The 22,346-nt window shown below is 43.6% G+C and overlaps 1 protein-coding gene and 1 long non-coding RNA gene across 5 annotated transcripts in view; one reads left to right on the top strand and one right to left on the bottom strand.

Annotated features, from left to right (window-relative positions):
• The window catches only part of LOC308587197, a 469,648-nt gene that overhangs the window by 345,643 nt on the left and 101,659 nt on the right, over positions 1 to 22,346 (bottom strand). The gene's annotated exons all lie outside the window — the stretch shown is intronic.
• Positions 1 to 22,346, top strand: part of PBX1 (PBX homeobox 1) — a 218,994-nt gene that overhangs the window by 88,647 nt on the left and 108,001 nt on the right. Inside the window, exon 1 of one of the 4 annotated variants that reach the window (XM_081194480.1) lies at positions 15,848 to 16,132. The exons of the other annotated variants lie outside the window; for them this stretch is intronic. Coding sequence (XP_081050606.1) covers positions 16,054 to 16,132 — 79 coding nt within the window. The 5' untranslated portion in view covers positions 15,848 to 16,053. Of the gene's footprint in view, positions 1 to 15,847; positions 16,133 to 22,346 lie in introns of those variants that run through there. 4 annotated transcript variants of the gene reach the window in all.

The raw sequence follows: 22,346 nt of genomic DNA on the forward strand, positions 1-22,346 counted from the left end.
AGAAAAAAATTCTCTCTCTCTCTCTCTCTCTCTCTCTTTCTGACACACACACACAGAGGGAGGGAGGGAAGGAGGCAGAGTCTGCATATGCCTCAGCTGACCTGCTTTACTTGATAGGTACATATGAAAATGCATCTCTTCTTTACATTTATATGTCATGTAGAATGTGAAATATAAACAGGTGCTCTGCATTAAGGAAACCTGTCTTTGGCACTCAAGATAAATCATGCAGATATAAACCCACATCTATTTACTTTGCATAATTTCATCAGCTTTCAAGACTCCGGGTTTTTTTGAAGAAAAGAAAAGAAACGGATTTATTAATTTATTTGCATTGTCTAGGGACTGAAGATGGGAATAAAAGGAAAGGAATTTGCGGGAGGGAATGCCAGATGGAACTTGGGGGCATAAAAATAATAATGGGCACACATGAACACATATACTTTGAATGTAATCCAAAGTAATTAGATTATTTTCCTGGCAGGGCAGCTATATGTCCAGGGTCCTAATCTGAAGGAGGTGGGGACTGTGCAGCAGCCTTCAGGGTGCAAATTAGGCCCCCCACTCCCCGACCTTGATGCTATTTCTGGAGGCATTAGGGGCTGGTAGGTTCATTGGCTGAAGGGCATTACAAGTTTTCAGGCCCCAGTGGCTCCCTTATATTCATATGCCCGGTTGGGAAAATTGGAATTGTAGTTCCCATGGTTCACAACTGCCCTGGATAGAGCATACTTGCGTGCAGGGCGGGGGGTCTGCAGTGCTGGTGAAGCCTGCAATCTCTAAATTATGCCATAATTTGAAATGAATGAGTTTTGCATATATATGCAAGCAGAGTTCATTTCCACCCCCCCACCCCTTAATAGCCAGTTACTTTTTGTGATTGCTGGGACTCTACATCTCACAAGCCTTGTCCCTGATATCACCTTGGGCTTCTGAAGTACACTGTGAGATCAGGGATGATCTTGAAGCTTCCCCATGTTGCATCATTCTTCCAAGGTGCTTGGAGCACTTTCAGAGCATAGTGTAACTGAGGCCATCTATTTTCTCCAACTCCCAAGTTCAGGAGGTATTCTGGGGTTTGATCATTCTTCCCAAGGAGAAGATTGGTGCTCACTTTGACAAGTCTGGTGAGTGAATAATTTTTGGACCATCAAAACACCATGACCTAGGTAGTACTTGTGCACTTGAGACTCGGCCATTTAGCAGAGCATTCCTGAATGCTGATAATTTTTGGGGGGCAGGGGGCGGGGAATAGAAATGCATGTCTGCAGTGGTGGAAAAAAGGAATTGGGATATTGGAGCAATCTTTTTTATGATCTGGGCCTGATGTTTGGTAGGATCTTGACACAATGCATAAAAAGGCCAGGGTAGTTCACTTCTAAGTTCATGGCTACAACCTCCTTCCAGTTCCAGAGTTCAGTGCTATCAATCCCCAAGGATTCTACATTTTAAAATAATGTGCTGGATAAAGGACTGCTTCTATTTCCTGTCATTCTTTCGTGGAAGCACTTGAACATGCTTTGGATGTTCTGTGAATGCATAATTTGCACATTGTGATCCACTTCTAGATTCTCCTTGCCACTACTAAAACTTAGCTGGGGTATCATCACATCAAAATCTATGGATACTGTTATGTCCCCAATCCCAGAGAGTCTATTAAATAGGGTGGTGGAGGTCTAGTTGTGATTCAAGAACAACGTCTCAAATAATTAGTGATGATCTTAATGTGGAATTTATGTTCCAGTGGGCTTTTTGTAGGTATACAGCAAGGCACTTTCAATATTTGCAGGCAAATCCTATTGATTTCAGTGGGCCTAAGCTTGACAGGCTTGCCTACCTACTTATTTGTCCTGGCCTTTGGCTTAGAATTACAGATCCCCTCAGTATATTTTAATATTCTGTTCATATTAGAATATGGAAAACAACTGGTTCTTTTTTGTCTTCTTCGACTCTTCTTTCTCTTCGACCTAAGGACAACTTATCTCTTGTCCTCTGCTCAGTCTGAATGGCAAAAGCCTTCCCAGGTTGGAATAATGTGATGCTGGCAGGGGGAGGGGGCAGCCCTGGAGTCTCCTGGGGGCTTTGGAGGGCTAAGCCAGGAATGAGTGATTGGCCTCGCCAAAGTGTTTAAACACCAGAATTGAAATTAATGTCCCCTCATTGCTGGCTGGGCTGATGATATGTTACAGCAAAGCACCTCACTAAAGTGAAATGAATGTTTGTTTATCCTCATGAAATATATATCAAAACATGTTGGTGGTGGAAGCCTTAATGAGCGGAAGCACTGGGTTGCGTTTGTTTCAGACCTGGGGGTGCTGTCCCACAACTTCATTTTGGAACTTTCCCCCACGCTAACCTGTCCGCAGCTGTGTTTCCTGCGCATTAATAGGACTTTAATGGAAATGCCGGCTCATCTGTCCAAAGAAATGGATGAGCATTTCACAATCATATTAATCATCTCATTGCAGAAAGAAATGAAGGGGAGGAGCCACTGGCTTAATGTCAGCTGCCACTCTTAAGTGCAGCACTGCCAAGTGGAACTGGCTGGATTGTGTAAGGAAAAGGGTGAAACCTCCACTTCAGGATGACCCTACGGACTGACCGGATGAGGAAAATTCTGGGCTTCTATTTAACATGAAAATCATTAAGATCCTGCCAATAAATCCATTACTGTTAATTATATTGAGAGGGCTAACGATTTGTCAACAATATTCTCCCATTGATTTTCATTCACGCCAGATCAGGTCCTTGGCTTTAATCTCTGCTGAGTGTTTTTAGCTCTTTTCAGTGATGCGATTCTCCCTTTTCTGGTGATACAGTTTCCCCCTAAGTGCTGAATGTTTCTTGATAGGGAACAAGCTACATTTCTTTATGGCTTATGGCAAACTGCCTTGATTACTTCTACTGTTGTACCCATTATGTGAATTAAATATGTATTCAGTTGCACACTGCTTGCGATGTTATTGCAGGGTGACATATGGTACCAACTCAATTAGAATGAAGCTAGCATTAGATAACCCTTCTGACTGCTTGCCTCCCGACCCATTCTTTGGGCTGGCTGCTATGGTGTCAGCTGATTTCGCATTAATGGCAGGTCACAGTTCTTCTTCGGTGCTAGCATCCTGGCTGTGTTTGCAAGGGGCTGTGAGTGAGTGTGACAAGGGATAACCCCCTGCTTGTGCAGCCTTCTTGTTCCATCACTTGCTCCCTATTTTACACATGACATAACTATGACTCCAAGCTTTGAAATTTCCCCACAAGATGCTCTTTACTAGGAGCAGGGGTGCCAGCACGCGAGGGCAATTTGGGGGCCAATGTTGTGATGTCATGAGGAGCCGGGTGTGGAGCCAAATGCGGCGGCCGTGCAGCTTCAATGGCCAGCAGCTCCTTCTCTGCCTTCTCCTGGCGCTGCCACCAGCAAGAAGCTGCTTTGACCATCCTTCCCCTCTGCGGCAGGAGGAAGAGGAGAAGGAGCTGGCCACTGGAGCCGTGTTGTGCTTGGCTCTGCGCTTCACGGACATAGGAGGGGCCTGGCCCTGACCCCCAAAATATCGAAGGGGCCCAAAAGGGCTCAGTCCCCAGGAGCTGGTGGCCCTGACTGGGAATAGCATTTCCAGAAGAAAATAGCGGCTAAGATATTTTGGGTGGGAAAATGGGTGGGAGTTAAACCAAATATGCCATGTTCCCAATCTGGTTTGGTATCAGATTGGGAGATGGTATTCATGATACCAAAAGGAAATATTTGGTATCATGAATATCAACCCATGGCAAGACGAGCTTTTATTTCCCAGCACACACACACACACACACACACACACACACACAGACACACAGACACACCACTTTGTGTGTGTGTAAACTATAGAACAAGAGAATGAATGTGTATTTTTACAATTTCTTGCACTGCATCTCCTCTTCCAAACATGAATTATGAAATGAATTACTTGGGGTGCAAATGTTTGAAAATGCACATTAATTCATACTGCGTGCACACACAAATACTCATAGCCATGGAAAATGAAAGCTGATTTTGTTAAATATTCATAATTCTTTTTCATCCTATTTCATCCTTTGAACATGTTGAAAATCAGAGGTTGAGGTAAGTTTAGAAGTTGTTTCTTTCAGATAGCAGACCCTGCAGGACGACTTGCTGCTGCTGCTGCTGCTTCTGAATTAATATTGCCACCTATTGGCGTGTGCTCTTCTGGTGGTTCACAGAAGGAAAAATTAAAATATAATATTTAAAAAGATACAGTTATTAAAATGCAAAAGAGGCAATAACCATACCAATGCATGGCGTTTACAAAACACCTTTGTGCTAAACCTTGTCTTTGGGCTGATTGAAAGCAGGCACCACACAGGGCAGTATGTAAGGAAGGAAGTCCTGCCTCCCACTGCCTGGGGCCAACTGTGGAGCAGAAAGATGCCTCCTTGACAACTCAGTGTCCTCTCACAATCATTTCAACCCTTGGCAGATGGATGATTTAATAATCGTACTGGTGATGGTCGCGATGATGATGATACACTATTAGAAGAATCCACACAACCCAAAAAACAACAACCCTAGATGCTTTATTAAAAGTGTATCTGAAGGAATAATAATAATAATAATAATAATAATAATAATAATAATAATAATAATAAATTTATTATTTGTACCCCGCACATCTGGCTGGGTTTCCCCAGCCACTCTGGGCGGCTTCCAACAAAGATGTAAAATACACTAAAATGTCACATATTAAAAACTTCCCTGAACAGGACTGCCTTCAGATGTCTTCTGAATGTCAGGTAATTATTTATCTCTTTGACATCTGATGGGAGGGCGTTCCACAGGGCGGGCGCCACTACCGAGAAGGCCCTCTGCCTGGTTCCCTGTAACTTGGCCTCTCGCAGTGAGGGAACCGCCAGAAGGCCCTCAGAGCTGGACCTCAGTGTCCGGGCAGAACGATGGGGGTGGAGACGCTCCTTCAGATATACTGGACCGAGGCCGTTTAGGGCTTTAAAGGTCAGCACCAACACTTTGAATTGTGCTCGGAAACATACTGGGAAGTGTGCATGCACATAAAAGCTCATACCAATAACAAACTTAGTTCGTCTCTAGGGTGCTACTGGAAGGGAAAAAAAATATTTTTATTTATTAAAAGTAAAATGAAGCCCAGGCCCTGCCAGTAGGCACACCTTCTTCCAAAAGATACACGGTACTTAAGGGAGTGTGACACATCAAAGGGTAAGGAAATGAACCCAGAATAGCAGAAGCTGCCATTGTTGTTTGACTTGGTTCCTAGGAGGAAACAGGGCACCCTGAGTTCCCTGCGAGTCCACCATACTGGCTGCAAAAAGCAAAGAGAGCAGGGCAGGGTGGGAAAGGGAGTATGTTGTGCAGGGAAAATGCTCTTCTTTTATCTCCCCTTGAAGTGCTTTCCAAATTCCTTTGCGTCTGTCAGGTGGTTAGGATCCTGCTCCTCCCATGCATGTAGCTTTCTCCCTTTCCTCCTCCTTTGTGAAAAAAATAAAATAAAAATATATTGAAAGCCCCAGCAGAAAGCAGGCTGTGATGCTGTCGTCCACAGCGTTGATGTTATTTATTTTCCTCAGTTGCTGCTCTGGAAGCCCGGAGTTGACAGAGCGGTTTTGTAGAATAGAAACATTATAGACTGTTACTGTCAGAGTGTTAAATGTGATGGATAGAGAAATAGAGAAGAGGGAGGGGACTTTATACTAGCCATGTCTGAGCGCCAGGGTGCTCATGGGAAAATAAACCATCCGCATATAAGAAATGAATGAGGTAATGTGGCGGGAGCTAATGGGCTCTTGCAACGCGCCAGAACAGAAATGCTTATTACAGGATGGGCTTAACCCTTGCCGTGCTCCTCGTTCCCTCGACACATTTTTATATTGCCACTAGCAAAATGCCCGTCGTTGTCATGGGCAGTCCGTGTGTGCGTGTGTTCCTGGATATTTAAGGCAGCGGGGTGGGGGACAGGGATAGCGTGCATTTCTCACCCCTTGAATATATGTTGTCAGCCACCTAATGTGCAACACACAGTTGTCCCAAAGTGTGGCAATGCATCTCAAGGGAGCAAATGGCAGCTGTCCACTTATAAGGAAGAAAACGAAGGAGAAGCAGTCAGGATCGCCAGTGGGTTCTAAGCATTCCCTTTGCTCTTGGTGACACGTCTTTGAAGCAAATAATAAATTGATCCTCCTCCCAGTTATGGCCTGGTCAGATCCAGGTCAGCTACTATGGTATAGCCCAGGGGGTGCCCTCCATATATTTTGACCTGCAGTTTCCATAATCCCTGACCATGCACCATGCTGGCTGGGTCTGATAGGAGTTGTAGCCCATAGCATCTGGACAACATTGGCTGTCCCGGTGTGACTTATGCCTGTGATCACATGAGTGTGATGAAAGATACGTGCTCCCTCCCAATGGCATGGTTCCAGTCTAGATTCCCGCAAGGCTTCTATTCACACGTGTACTTGTTTACATTATTTGAACAAGTTCACATCTGTCTTGGCCCTCAGATGGATTTTTCTGAGTTTCTTAATAATTGATCCAAAGTTTGAAGATGCTTCCAGGTGTCAATGTGTCCGGAGGTTTTTAATGTTTGATGTTTTATTATGTTGTTGTATGTGTTGGAAGCCACCCAAAGTGGCTGGGGCAACCCAGCCAGATGGGTGGGGTATAAATAAGAAAAATATTATTCTTATTCTTATTAATGTGCACATTCCAAAGCTGTGCATATTTTAAAGCAACTTCCTCTACCTGGTGCCATCTCAATGATTTGGAGAGTGACTCCCTTCTGCTCTAACCAGTAAGATCATAGGACTGTAGAGTTGGAAGAGACCCAAAAGGTAATCAGTCCAACTCCCCTCAATGCAGGAATCTCAGCTAAAGCATCCATGACACATGATGATCTCAAAGAAGGTGAGTCCACTGTTGAACAGCTCTTACTGCCAGAAAGTTCTTCCTGATGTTTAGCTGGAATTTATTTCTTCTTTTTTTGTTACTTGAAGCCATTGGCTTGAGTCCTAGCCTCCAGAGCAGGAGAAAACAATCTTGCTCCATCTTCCATGTGACAGCTGAGAAGCATTGAACTCTCAAATCAGCTATGATCTTACTAGGTAGACTTAGACAAGCGGCCGTATCTTGGATTTTTGTGTTCTCTGCATGATTTACTTGATTCTTAACTACTGTATATGCATGGCCTAATGTCCTTGAGTGATCTACTTAAGCATTTTGAATCCTCTCTATGGCTCTAGTGATCATCCTTCAAGTGTGTTCACTCACCTTTATTTTAGTTATGGACTTTTAATTCTTGCTTTCTATGCTTCTGTCACAATTGTGTTTGTCGATTTGTATTGTCCTGTTGCTGGAATGTATGTAAAGCTTTTTGATAGGAAATAGGTATTTTTAAAAATAATATCTTATTCAATAATATATATATATATATATATATATTTAAAAAAACCCAAACACGCAGCAATGTGCAATGGTGTGTTTTGGTTTGGGGTAGATAGGAAGGAGAGCTGGACAGTGAAGTGAACCTTGGTTTTGGAACTGGGGAGTTATATACATGTCTCTATGAAATGTTAGGAGAATACAATTTACCGTATTTTTCGCTCTATAACACGCACCCGACCATAACACGCACGTAGTTCTTAGAGGAGGAAAATCCGTAGGCATGCCACCCGTAGGCATTCCCTCCATAACACTCACAGACATTTCCCCTTACTTTTTAGGAGGAAAAAAGTGAGCGTTATGGTGCAAAAAATACGGTAGTAATCTGGACAAGTGCAGTAACAATGCTTACTTATTTATTGCATTTCTATCCCACTTTTTCCTCCAAGGAACTCAATGTGGCATATATGGTTCTCCCTCTCCTCGTTTAATCCCCCCAACAATCCTGTGATGTAGGTTAGGCTGAGAGGCAGTGACTGGCCCAAGGTCACCCAGTGAGCTTCATGGTTGAGTGGGGATTCGAACCCTTGTCTCCCAGGTCCTAGGCCAACACTCTACTCATTCAAGCCACACTCATTCAATGTTATCATCATTATCATTTTTCAACACTATTATTATTGCCTTTGAAGTTTTTTGGAGTTTAACAGCATTACAATGTTACATTAACACACTACAGTGAAATTATTTTATTTATCATTCTGAAAAAGGGAAAAGAAAAGTGTGGCTTTTTTAGTCTCACCCGCAAATTTGCAGTTGCTTTTCAGTCCCCCTGGTCTCTGCCCTTTTCCTGCAGGGCTCAACTCTGGAACCAGATTTTATTTTTATTTTTTTAAAAAAATTGTCTTGAAAGACAAGTTGGTAACCATGTGACACTGCCAGGCCCCACTAAGTTTGGGATGCTGCTGACATTGCAAATTTGCCATCATACCAGTGTCAGTTCTCTGGGCAAGTTTAAAAGTGTACATATAATCTGAAATCTGTCATAGGCCCAGTGATTAGATATTCTGAACTCCAGATCAACATTCTCCTGTGCAAACATTTTGTGCCTTTTCTCTATAGTCATAATGGCTAAATGAAAGCTAAGATTTTCAGGCCAACAATAGGTACTTTGGATAGCACACAAGAAGCCCAACTTTATGAGCTACAGCCATGCTGTAAAGGAATGTGTCCAATATAACAAGGTATCCTTGCATAATCCAGACTGGGACTTGCATTAAGAAGATTTGGGTTCAAGTGCTAGCCCAATTATCCTCAGTTGCTGTCTGAAAAACGAGAATAACTATGATAAATCTCATAAAGCTGCTATGAGAAATCAGTTTCTTAGTCCTCCTGGCCCTTTGACACAGCCTTAGAAACCTGGGACCAAGGTAGAAAGCTGTTTAGTGTGCATAGTAGGAATCCAAAACCATGGCTTGTTAGCATTTATTTATTTATTTTTGCTTTGAAAGGGTTCTTACACATCTCCAAAGATTCCAGTGTCAGCTCAACTCTGTTGTCTAATCAGATGCAACTTTAACGTTTCCTGTAGCATCTCGCAGTTATGCTTTTGTGTGCTCGAGAGAGGGCTAAGTTTCATGGGGGTATGAAAGGAAGACCTGCCCCCACATTTGTGGCTGCTGCCTGAAAGAATTAACTTGTCTCCCCACCAACCCACTTGCAGCCTTGGGAAACATTCTTGCAAATTCATTTTTATGACTGTCCCTGAATCACTTTTGGATCAAATGACGAGTAAATGTAATCATTTATTAATTCCCCCCCCCCCCCAAGAAAAGGCAGCTCAGACTTAGCGTTATTTGGTAAAACGTGCAATTGAAGCTTGTCAGAAGTAATTTATTCTTGCTTGCTATAATCTGAAGGAATACAGACACAAGACCTATAGGATAAAAAACAAAACAAAAAAAGAGAGTAAAGTATTCTAGCTTTCGCTGACAGTACAAAGGTGTCATATACAAGAAGGATTGACACAGACCAAGGGGTCTTGTGGGAAATATGATAATAACTATAAAGAAGACAGATTATTCCCCAGTTGCCAACATTCAAACCTTTTTACAGTCAGTTCAAACATATAAAACTTTATTGCTCTAGCAGAAAGGGGAACAATTTCTAGTTGCACAGCTTTCCCTGGGCTGGCTTTATACCGTCTGTGTTATTGCTCTATAGTGGCATTTTAAAGTTTATTGAACAAGACTTTTACAATTGAAGGAAGTATATAAAACTGTAAATTTATTAGATTTTTCAGGATAAGTGCCCTTTCTAGTTGTGCTCAAGAATTCGGAGCTACGAGAAACCACTAGTTACAAGACTTATTAATATTAAAGACTGAAGGTGCGCACATTTTATACCTTAACTGATCTCAAAAATAATATTATTACATTACTGAAAGCCAGAGCTGTCACAGCACAGAGGTGTGAGGATAGTGAGTACAAGAATGCTGTGGATTTCTATGTGGCACTCAGCTTGAGCCACAAATCAGTTAAGCTGGATGACTTAAACCAGGTGGGCTTGCACGCCAGTGTAACCCAGTCTGCAGTCCAGTCAAACTGGCATTTCCTGCATTTAAGCTGATAGCAGAAAATGGGTTTAAATTGAGCTCTGATCCATGTTTTAGCTGATTTGTATATGGGAACTAAACATCCCATAAAACTCTTTAAGATGCTAATGTGTGGCAGACTCATCCATAATCTATGCATATGAATGGGGCTAGATAGACATAAATCCAAGCAATTTTGCTAAAGTGGATTGTGGATTGCAACCACAGTGTCTCTTATTGTATTAAAGTTATATCTGAGCAGAGCACAACACAGTCAAAGTCAAAGGAACTTATCTGGCACTGATTTCAATGGCAGTGTTTGGCTGCATCATAAATACTGTTTTTGTAATGGTTTGTAAATTTTGATGGGAGATGGCTGTTAGGGATCTGTATCTGGGAGTAAATCTCATCAAACTAATCAGGGCTGATTTCCAAGTAGATATGCAGAGGATTGGGCTATTTGATCCCTGACCTCAAGCTGTGCCATTGCAGGAACTCAGAGATGATACCCTGGTTAGTTGGGGGGGGGGGGGGGTTGGAAGCCCAGCACAACTGTGAGAACAATCCTTTCCCTTTCCATTTCCATTTCCAAACCTGCCAGAGTGGGTGGTGGAGGCATTCCAAAGCAGCTTTCTATTAGATGCCAAAGGCAAACCTTTGCGGCAGGACCTAGTCTTGGTTGGAAACTTGGGTTGCATAATTGTCACATGACGGAGACAGACAAGCTACAGAACGGGGGGGGGGGGGTTGGGGTTTTTTTGGGGGGGTAAGCAGAAGGCGTGGAGACATGGGTGGTGCTGTGGGCTAAACCAAAGAGCCTAGGACTTGCAAATCAGAAGGTCGGCGGTTCGAATCCCCGCAATGGGGTGAGCTCCCGTTGCTTAGTCCCTGCTCCTGCAAACCTAGCAGTTCGAAAGCACATCAAAGTGCAAGTAGATAAATAGGTACCGCTCCGGCAGGAAGGTAAACTGCGTTTCTGTGCGCTGCTCTGGTTCGCCAGAAGCGGCTTAGTGATGCTGGCCACATGACCCGGAAACTGTACGCCGGCTCCCTTGGCCAATAAAGCGAGATGAGCGCCGCAACCCCAGAGTCGGTTATGACTGGACCTAATGGTCAAGGGTCCCTTTACCTTTAAGCAGAAGGCAGCTATGAGGTGTTTGTCTCACTAGGGGTGAAAACCGGGCCAAGTGACAGCCAGTTTCCAACTACTGATGTGACAATCTGCTCATTTCCTTTGAGGTGTGTGTGTATTTTTTGTTATAATCCAGAGTCTCTGTGAATTCTGTGCTGTTAAATGGTCTTTTCTCACTGTTGTATAAAATATATTGGGGTCCCAGGGTATGGTCTGAAAGCGCAAGGGGTCACTGTCTTGCTGCAGCTAAACAGGCCTATGGCTGCTCAGTGCCTGGGAATCATGTACCTGCATTGGGTTCCCACAACAGAAGAAGAGTAGAATATAAATATAATGAATATTCATATGAGCTGCTTATAGAATATCAGAGATAGATGCGGATGGCGCTGTGATCTAAACCACTGAGCCTCTTGGGCTTGCCAATCGGAAGGTCAGCAGTTCGAATCCTTGCAATGAGGTGAGCTCCCATTGCTCTGTCCCAGCTTCTGCTAGCCTAGCAGTTTGAAAGCACACCTGTGCAAGTAGATAAATAGGTACCGCTGCCGCAGGAAGGTAAACGGTGTTTCCATGCACTCTGGCACGCATCACGATGTCCTGTTGTGCCAGAAGCGGTTTAGTCATGCTGGCCAAATGACCCGCAAAACTGTCTGTGAACAAACGCTGGCTCCCTTGGCCTGAAAAGTGAGCCACACCCCATAGTCACCTTTGACTGAACGTAACCGTCCAGGGGTCCTTTACCTTTAAATTTACCTTTTATCAGATAAAGAAGTGTCATATACATTGTGAATATCTTCTGGATATTCTGAGTAGGATGTTTTTCAGTGGGATTTATGGAGGAGAACTTACAGGTGTGCTGTGACCTGGCTCATTCCTCTGTGTCATGGGCTTTTCTGGACACTGGTTCATCATTTGCCCAGGTTAAACCACCCCGCCCACTGCTTCAATTTCCAGCCAAGTGCTTTTTGCTGTGCCAAGCACAAACTGCCATACAGACATCTATCTATCCATATGACAAGAATGGTGATTGTGCTCGGAATTATTTATTTATTCAATTTGGGTGTTTATTGGATAGCACCCATAGCACAATTGCAATTCAAGTTTCAAATTCAGAATGGCCAGAGGAGAAGAGTTATTGACCTTACACTCCCTATAATCGCTCAGATTTTGCTTGATGCATCCAGCAGCTCATCCATAAGAATACAGCCAGCTAGCTATCCTACCTAAATGAAATCCACTCCAGCTGAGAAGAGGGTTAGCTGACCTTGCGTCCCTTTGGTCCCAATATGGCAGACGCAGGATGGGAAGGCAGGAATTCCTTCTGGGTAGCTACATTTCCTCACTGTGAAGCAAGCGTGGGTTCTTTTCTTTGAGGCTTTTGAGCAACATGAAACAGCAGCAAATGCAAGGGAGTCAATAAGGACTGAATTTTTGATGAGACCTTGGTTATTCTGATCACAGCTCTGCCGATGCTGAGATCAGAATACAGATTATGGAAAGAGAGCATTGGTGAATCAAAAACCCAGGCCTAAATCTTCCCAAGGATTTTAACTTTGTTCACTGTATGAATATCGGTTGCTGTTTTATCTAGCACTTTCCCTGCAGGGTGGTGAGCCACTCGGGCTGGGTGCTCTCCAGGAGCTGGGTGCATTTGCAGACAGAAGTGGCAGGACCATTACTGCAGCTAATGGAGCTAAGAACATTATCTTGCTGTATTTTTAATAGCAAAACAAGGCAGAGCTGCTGAACACTGTGAGCGAAAGAAAAGGAAAGCTTCCCAATCCCTTGTAATCCTACATGGCGCAGCGCTGCAACATTGAAAGAGCAAACTGTTCTTGCTGAATTCATTTTGGGTCTCTTGAAGAAGGGAAAATAGACGAAAGGAGACCCTTGTGCTGAGATGAATTAATGCCAAAGTGCTTGTCTCAGGAATGCAAATGTGGTTAAGAATCTCTCAACTAAGCTCCCCTTTTGGGAGGGGGGGGGGAGGAAGCTTGACATAAAAAGGGACACTGAGGGAATGTGAATGAAGGTTTACACCTCAATGAACCATCCTTCATTACAGCTGAACTGGTGCTCCTACAGAGATAACTAGCAGATCTGGCTAGTGCAGAGGGAGGGGGAGCTTCATGGATTGTGAGACAGACGGCAAATACCTTGCCATCAATAGACTTGAAAAGGAGACCCAGAGCCCTAGCCCTAGATTGTTGTGTGTGATATAGCTATTTGTTCAATTTGGGTGTTATTCTTGAGATAACAAGCAGCAGCCTCTCATCAGTTCATACAATTACTGGATTAATCAGGGTGAGCTGAAAGCTAGAGAAAGAGCCACTTGATAGTTAGGTTCTCTCGCATTGGTTTCATCAGTGGAATGCTGTCAGCACGAGCATGGCCATGCCATACTCGGTTTCACTTTTAAATAGGTTATTGAAATACATAGAGCTTGGTGATCACAACAACGACAACCACAAAAATCCAGATGCATGTTTGTAGAGATGCATCTACATCTGAGAAGGGAGACGTGGTGATTTGTAGCTATAAAACTATGAATGGAGAATAGCTAAGTACCTTCTCCTACAGTTGTGTCAGTTCAGAACCATAGCTTCACAATATTTTCTTCATAAAAAGCACACCTCTCAAGGCACCTGTTCCATGCATTTGCATGGAACGTGTAGTTTCTTGCCCCATGCCCCAAGAGGCAGAACAAAGGCTTGGGGCTTACAATTTTTTGGGTTCCCACCACTACCTTTTCGTATCGCTATCTGCATGAAATAATTAGTTCACAGAACAATGATCTTCTGCTAGTTCATTTGAGAATGTATATCGACATTAAATAAACAATATAGCACTTCACACACATGCAGTGCATTTCAGGAGTTCAAAATGCTTCACATATATTATTTCAGGGAGTCTTACAATATCTCTTTAAGGCTCTGATGAAATCGACAGTAGACCATCAAACCTTATGCCATAATAGATTTGTTAATGCTTGTTGTTGTTGTTTAGTCGTTTAGTCGTGTCCGACTCTTCGTGACCCCATGGACCAGAGCACGCCAGGCACTCCTGTCTTCCACTGCCTCCCGCAGTTTGGTCAGACTCATGTTTGTAGCTTCGAAGACACTATCCAACCATCTTGTCCTCTGTCGTCCCCTTCTCCTTGTGCCCTCCATCTTTCCCAACATCAGGATCTTTTCCAGGGAGTCTTCTCCTCTCATGAGGTGGCCAAAGTATTGGAGCCTCAGCTTCACTGTTAATGCTTAAGGTACCACAAGACTCTTTTGTCCTTTTTTTCCCTGTAAGAAATTAGCACTGCTACCCCTCTGTAAACAATTTTTCTCATCTTGCAGATGGAAGGCTGAGGAGGATGTCTAAGCCCACCTAGTAGTGAATGATTTTGACTGGGGACTTCCTGACTCATCCTATTAGCCACTACATAATGCGAGCTCTCATACCCCTTCCTACATAAATCCATATTTTTAGAGGCTTACATGTGAAAATCATTCCCAGTAGGGATTTGAAAAAGAGGAGACAGCTTGGATAACAGTAGTGGGGGTGGGGAGGTGCTATAAACCTCAGTGACTGCAGTTGATGGGTTTTGGTGGGCAGACATGACCCTGATCCATTGAGTCTGGTGTAACTGTATTTTTATTTAAAAATATATTGTATTCTGTCCTTCACCTGAAAGCCATAGTGTGGAAATATGCACAGTTCAAACCAAATATTTAACAATGAGATAGGGTTGTCATGCACCTGGGATTTCCCAAACACGTGTGGTTTTGGGGGCCCAGCACCCCCATTCAGGCAGATTTTTTACATTTTGGATTAAATATCTGGGTTTGCGGTTTTATTTTTATGTTTTTGGTTTGGTTTTTTTTGTGTGGGGCATGTTCATGCTCAGAAGGCGCTGTGCCCTGGAACAGGAAGCAGGTGGCCTGGAGCGACCTGCTGGGGGTCATGCTAGGCTTGGTGTTCCCAGCTGCCACCAGGTCTTCTGCAGCCTTCCTGGGGCTCCGCCAGGCCCCGCTGTGGTCCTGATGACTGCCAGGCCTTGCGTGGCTTTCCTGGGGCTGCCCCGTCTCCCATCGTGAGCAGGAGGCTGAAGACAGCAAAGGTAAAAGAGGGGAGTGAAGAAGGGGGGCGCAGGCAGGCAAGAAGGGGAGCAGGGAGGGGGCGAGCGAGGGAGATGCGGGATGGGGGTGCTCCAATGATGGGGGGGGGGCTCTGGGTTTTTGAGCCCTGGAATATGGCAATCCTACAATAAGATCAAAACATCATAAAACAAAAAAAAGAATTCAATTATTAAAAGCCCCCAGCAGCAGCAACAAAAAAATCAAATGTCCTAAGCTAATGGCTGTCCATTTATTCCTATGGGAGAAACAGAACATAGCACTTAGGAATGTGAGCCCCTCCAGATACCTGAAATATTTGAGCCCCTGTCTGCTCTAATGATAAATATTTCACTAATAGAACTTAAGCAATTTTTGTTATTTTTGCACATTATTTCGATATGTTGGAACAGATGGTCATTTTTAAAAGCTCATAATCAAAATGTTCTCTTATTCTGAAATGCTAATCTTCCCATTTTGCTTTTAACTTTAGATACTATAAACAGTTCTGCAGTGACCTCTGACTCTGCCTAGAAAGAAAGGCACAAATGTAGTGGAACACATCTTGCATCTTCTACATCTACCTTGACTTGGTTCTGAATTGTTCCTGTAGCACATTCTAGAATGCACCTAAAGCTTATAGAACCAGGATCAAAATGGGTCCCCTTCAGAACTGTGTCCCATAACCTTAGGAGCCCACTGTGAAACTGATGAGTCAAATACTCATCCTGGAATGTAGAAAAAGGCTGCTTCTGATATTACTTGCCATCTTTGAAATGGTGTTGGCCAATACAATTGCCCTGCTGTACATCAAGAGTAGAGTGATATGTATTTCTCACATATGTACAATGCCACAAGAGAGAAACTTCCCAACCTTCCTTCCGGAAAGACACACTTGTTTCAAGGTATCATTAGTACCTGTGAATGGATTGTTATGGTTTTCTGGACGGTGGCACAGTGACACTTGTTTCTAAAAATAACTGCTGGCTCTAAATGCATTTTAATTACGATTACTACAATATTGAATAATAAAACAAATACAAATTTAAAAATCATAAGCATTTCACAAATGCTTTTATTAGGTGTCTGTTAGTAATAATAACTGTTATTATTAATTATTTCCGAAAGTTCAGCAATCTGGTATATAAACACAATCTGTTTCCATAACATCAAAGCCCCTGTGGAAACCTTACTAAAATGTAGGATGGTGTCTCAGAATAATTTCCTGTAGGATTATGCCCCTTCAAACAGGTCTGCCTACATCCCCCCCTTGTCCTCATTCTGTCCACTCCCTTTAATAGTGGCTCAGATCCACCACCTGCTTTTTTTTTGGGGGGGGGGGTCCCTCAGCTCACCTCCTAGCAGGAGACTAGGTGACAAAGAGACTTTGCTTCTCTAATGTTTCGTTGAGCCCCTATGGCTTATGGCCTTATTATCTGGGTGTACGTATGTGCCTCTTCCCTTGTAGAATGTGGTTTGGCTCACTTGCTTGTGTCATCAGAGGTCATTCTATTTGATTCCACATATTTTGGGTCCACCTACTTTCTCTAAAAGGGTATGAGAATGATGAATGGAGAATGCCCTGAATTGTGTAAATTAATGGGGAGTGTGGGGGGGGGGTCGGTGCATGAAAGTATCCTGCCTTTTTGGGTGGGAGAGTTCTCCATATGACCATCGTGATTCCTTTGAAATTTGGGATTGGACTATATTCATTGAGTAGGTGAATAAGGAAGAGGAAGAAGGATTAAGGGTACCTGTCTTTTGTCTGTTAATGTTTGGGAGTTGTGATAGGTTTCTCAGTCTGCTATAATCAAATGCAATGTGGAAATGGGAACTTGCATTTTCCTGTTGGGAGAGAGGTATGTCTTGCCATTAGAGTTGTATTAGGTAGCGCCAATATGTGTATTTTAGCATCCAAAGAGAGAAAGAGAGAGAGAAGGAGAACAGCTGCCAACTGGGCAGTTGTGTCTGTTGTCTGCCGGCTGCTGCTACCCACTCGTTACAATTAAAATGAAGTGTCCGTCAGCGGCTATCTTCGCTGTGTGGCCCATATGTTTCTGAGCTGATACTGTCCGGATTATTCTGTTCGGGAAAACGATAACGGCTGTTTATAACCTTGGCAAAGACTGAGGCCTAATCAGGCTGGAGCACATTTTCACAGACTGCCTGATAACAGGCTGTTAGCAGCCTTATCACTGGGGAGAGATAGGCCAAAATAAGCAGATCTGTGAGCACAGGAGCCCAACCTAGCCATGCATACTCTGGCCTGGCCTTTCTTTTGAGATGCCTTTTCCCTGGCTGATTTCAGAGAGAATTGAAGGGACACAGGGGAGGATTAATCAACAAAGGGGATGATGTATGTCTGGGTGTTTCATTCACATGTAGCTTAAATAGAAAAGAAGGGAGATGGAACGGGAGAACAGAATCAAAGGAAAGGAAGCCTTAGAGATTTCTGAAGCTGCCATCTTTCCAACATCACTGCCAGACTAATTCCAGTACTATGCTGCCTGATGTTCCCTCTAGAAAGTCAGTTCTTGCCCTTCTCTGCTGCTGTCTCTCAGAGACCTACCCCCTTTGTGGTCCTGCTTATACAAGTGGATGCTAAAAGTATAACAGTCCATTTTTTTAAAAATGTGCCAGCTACCAAGCTGAAAATTATGTAAAGGTAAAGGTAAATAAACATTATTTCTGATTCACTCCTGTTGCAGATATTTATTGTATGGACTTTCCCCCCCTTAGCTCACAAAAAAGTAATTTATTTTAAACATTAACAAATCTTCCTCTTCTCTTGTTGTCCCTATTGACACCAGACATGCAGGTACCTGGAGAATATAGTATGTGTGACCCAGGCTGTCCCCAGTTATACCTGTAGCTGCCTGGAAACAATTATTAGGACAATGGTGGCTAAACAATGACAAAAATAGGGGAAATTATACTGGATAAGCACATATTCAGTTCAGTGGGTGCATCACATGGATAGCAGCCTGTAGCCAAACACCATCCCAGTGAATTCCCAACTATCAGCCCTCTTGAAAAACAGCAGGACTACATGCCTTGAGCAATTTTTTTCTGGATTTAAGCTTCACCAGGAGAACAGTGCTGGCAGTCTAGGAAAATAAACTACTTCTGGGTGGAGGAAGGCAAGCTGGAATCATCTCTTGCCTTCATGGCTGTCTCTTTGCTTCCTTTGCTACGTTGGGCAAATTGCAGGAACAAAAGGGCAGGTGCCTCATGTACCATGCCTGGATTTGCACAATTGAATCCATGGAAAAGGTCCAGATTTCCCTACACAGGCCCTCCATGCTCTGTCTCTGAGTAGCAGGCAGGTGTTCAAATAAATAATGCAGCTAAAAATACCTTCTGGCAGCAACTGGGAGTTGTTCTCAGCAGCACTGGAGTGGCGAAAATGCCTCATCCGGTTTCTATGGGCAGGTGTGTGTGTGTGTATGAGAGAGAGAGAGAGTGTGTGTGTTTAGAAAGGTAGAACAAACACACTGCAGGCACAAGACCGGCACTGCCTTGCAGGCTTGTCTCTGAACAAGGAACAAATCAGTGTTTATTCCATCCGCTCGAGCTGGGAAAAGATGCGTTGCTTCTTTATATGCTCTTTGCTTTACAATCAACCCTGTGCATGTGCACTCTCTCTCTCTCTCTCTCTCTCTCTCTCTCTCTCTCTCTCTCTCTGTGTGTGTGTGTGTGTGTGTTTAAAGAAGTAACGTGGTGAAGCCTATCTGCTTACTGGTCATCTGCAGACATCTTTTGATGAGACCTCCCTGTTTGCATCCAGAGTTACTCCAGTGGATGCATTCTTGACAGTGGGACTGTCCCTTGGGCCTTTCGATACAGTCTGCACAACAAATGTATGTTTGCAGCAAATTTGGGCTCTAGCACACTGGGGAGTTCTCTTCTGCAAGCTCCATTGAAATTAATGGAATTAGCACAGAAAACTCCCTAATACTTCTACAGTTTCCAATCATTTCGATGAGGCGTGTACTACTTGAGCTGCTTGCCAACTTGTAAACAACCTTGTTACAAGTGTTCGAAACCTTTGCTATCAGGGAACTGTTACCGGTGCAGGATTGTTACATTTTGCCACCACCCAAGCCAGAATCTATCGCTGCTATGAAATTTGGATCGTTTTTTCTCCCCTTCCCACCTCACCTCTGCCTCAAAATTAGCAAATTCATGCTGATCTGAGGTCAGTGTGTAATGTGGCTGCAAGTGATGAGCAATGATTTGATCCTGGGAGCTGTCACCACTTCTCCCTATCCATGCTCCAGGGTGGTTATGAGACCCAACCACCAGCAAGAAAGGTGCCAGGTTCCCTGAGAGAACCCGCCACTGCCACAGCCCCCTATCCCTATTCCATTGTAATTTCTGGGCCCTGGCTGAGTGGAAGAAAATGGAGACAGCAGATTCTTTGTGAATGCCCTTGGACCTTGTGGGTCTGTGCATCTAACACACACACAAATTTCTTGAGCTTTTGCAAGCATTCAGTTTGAAGGTTCACAGAGGCTTAGCCCCCTTTTGGAATGAGCAGTGTGGTGCTCATGGATCCATAAGACTAGTGACACCTACCTACCTACCTACCTACCTACCTACCTGTGTCCCTGCCTTTCTTGTGAGTGCAGCCCCGACAATTAGCTGGGAATTCGCTGCCCAAGTGAGCTGGATGAAGTGGAGTTGGATTCAAAGTGCTTCCACCAGCACTTTGAATCCATGTTTTTTCTCTGGAGAGAGGTGGGAGATGGGACAACAACCTCAATTTTAAAAAAAAACAGAGAGAAATTCACCATACCTTACTCAGTTTTCCCCAAGCTAGACTTTTGTGAACTTTTTGTTTGTCTTTCATTCTTATTAAATTTGTATAACCCGCTTCATCCGATCTATCAGATGAAAAAGTTTTCATCTTTTCAATCCAGCGGTCCATTCCTGGACGTCTTGACTGGCCTTAAAACATTTTTAGTATATCTGCATTGTTTTTGTGGGTCTTTTATATATAATCTATAATATGTATATATATTCTGTTTTTGTGTGTGTTTTGTTGCCTTTGTAAATCACTCCAGAGCTCCCTTTGCTGTGTGGTGTGATGTATAAATTGTCTGAACTAAAGTGTATTGAACCAGAAGTGGAATGCAGATTTATATTAAATGCACATACTGCATCTAAAATGGGTAAAATTATTGGTGGTTCTGCAGCTCACATGTTTGCTGGCTGGAAACCTACTCTGGGATACATGCATATAGGCGTGCTTGGATATATCCAGTCTGCTTGAGATTCCTGCACTGCAGGGGGTTGGACTAGATACGTAACTGTGAGAGTCCCTTCGTAGTCTACAATTCTATGGTTCTGTGATATGATTCTATGATTCTGTTCTGTGTGTTACTTTAATGAACCTTGTGGCCCACTGTTGGCCCCAGAAGTGTGAGAGTAATGTGGGTGCTGCAAGCAGGGGGTAAACTGACTTTTTCTGTCTCGCCCAGCAAGAAGAATGAACATCCCCAAGGTAAGCTTGCAGTCTCTCAATGACCTTTTCGTAAAGCATTATAATCAAATCGAACATTTCCAGTTGCACCATTAATGTATGCCCCCTGGAGAAATGCGCCCTGTTATTTATTATCATTACTACTATTATTATTACATATTTCTGAGACACCCTTTGAGCTGAATACAAAGTGACCACTCCAAGAACTAGCTCCAGGGTCTCTGTTGGCAAGGAGAAGAGAGGCTGGATGCCGTTCAGCTCTGTGTGATCTGTGCTGACCTCTCCCAGGACATGCTAAGTGGGGCATTTGGGTTTATCTTTTCTCCTCAGCTGCTATTCCTGTGGAAGCTTCTAGGCTAACAATGTCTTTTTTTTATCTTCCCACTATAATGACTCCCCCTGTAATTGCTTCCAGATTTGTACCAGATTTGTCCTTCTAGCAGTTTCTCTAGTGAAGTAACTATGGCCTAATTCTCTCTAAGATGGTAAACCTGTGTCTGGGCTGTACCGCTTTCAGATTTGCAAGGTGGAATGGGGGCTCACATGGTTGAATGTGATGATGATGATGATGATCATCATCATCTACACAATGAAAACTAGTAGGGCTGCAACATGTAATTGGTTAGATAATAAATTATAAACTTTAAATTGACTAAAAGAACATAGGAAATGCTCTAGTGCTGATCTAAATGATTCTCTGGGACCTTTGATAGTGAAGTGGGGGTGCTTCCTGGTTGTGTGTGTGTGTGAAAGGACAGGAAAAAGCAGGTGTTGAACGTAATAAGAGCCTGCTTCATCAGGTCAGTGGTCCACTAAGTCCAGTATCCTGTTCTCACAGTGGCCACCCAAATGCCTGCAGGAAACCCACAAGCAGGATTTGAGCACAACAACATTCTCCAGCAACTGGTCTTTGGCAGCATTTCTGCCTTGGCTGTTGGTGGGTGGTAGCAAGGAAAAAATCATGATATTTGGGGTGGGGTGGCTTATCCATGTGCACAATTTCTCCACTCCCCCCCCAGGACAGCCCACAATTTAAATCTCTATGTCCGAGCATCCCCCCCCCCGTTTTTTGCTCTGGAGCTTTTGTCGCAAAACCCCTCTCTTTAAAGCTCAAGCCGAGCAAATGGCAATCTGCGGGAAACCCAAATTGACATTTGCTGTGATTCAGCTTTAAAGAGCAAGTTCTCGCAGGGAAAGCTCGGGGCCAAGAAATATAAACAAGCTTGGACACGGAGCGTTAAAACACGGACCTCGGCCTAGAAAGAGTGAGGCAAAAGTTAAGTGCTGATAAGCCATTACTAGTTAAAGCAACCGTGTCTACCTCTCCCCTCCCTCAACTTAAAAATGAAGCTTTTTTCACTGATTCGTACGGAAAATCCTCCAAGCTGTGGGCAGGGGGCCACCATGCCCCAATCGGAATGACACCATGGCATGACATACTGTTCCAGAAACATTGTGGGGAGATATGGTTGCCTGTCTGGTTCTACTTGAAGTGGCAGGAAAGCTTTCTTTTTAAGAAGAAATGCTGTGTGTGGCCAGGGGAAGAAAAAGAAGGTGCTGCTACTTTCATTTGGCCAGCAAGTCTTTTTTTACCTTAGCTGGATCTGCCTAAAGGTCCATGTGGTCAGCATCCT

Source organism: Podarcis bocagei, assembly GCF_964188305.1.
Source record: "Podarcis bocagei genome assembly, chromosome: 5".
Lineage (NCBI taxonomy): Eukaryota > Metazoa > Chordata > Lepidosauria > Squamata > Lacertidae > Podarcis > Podarcis bocagei.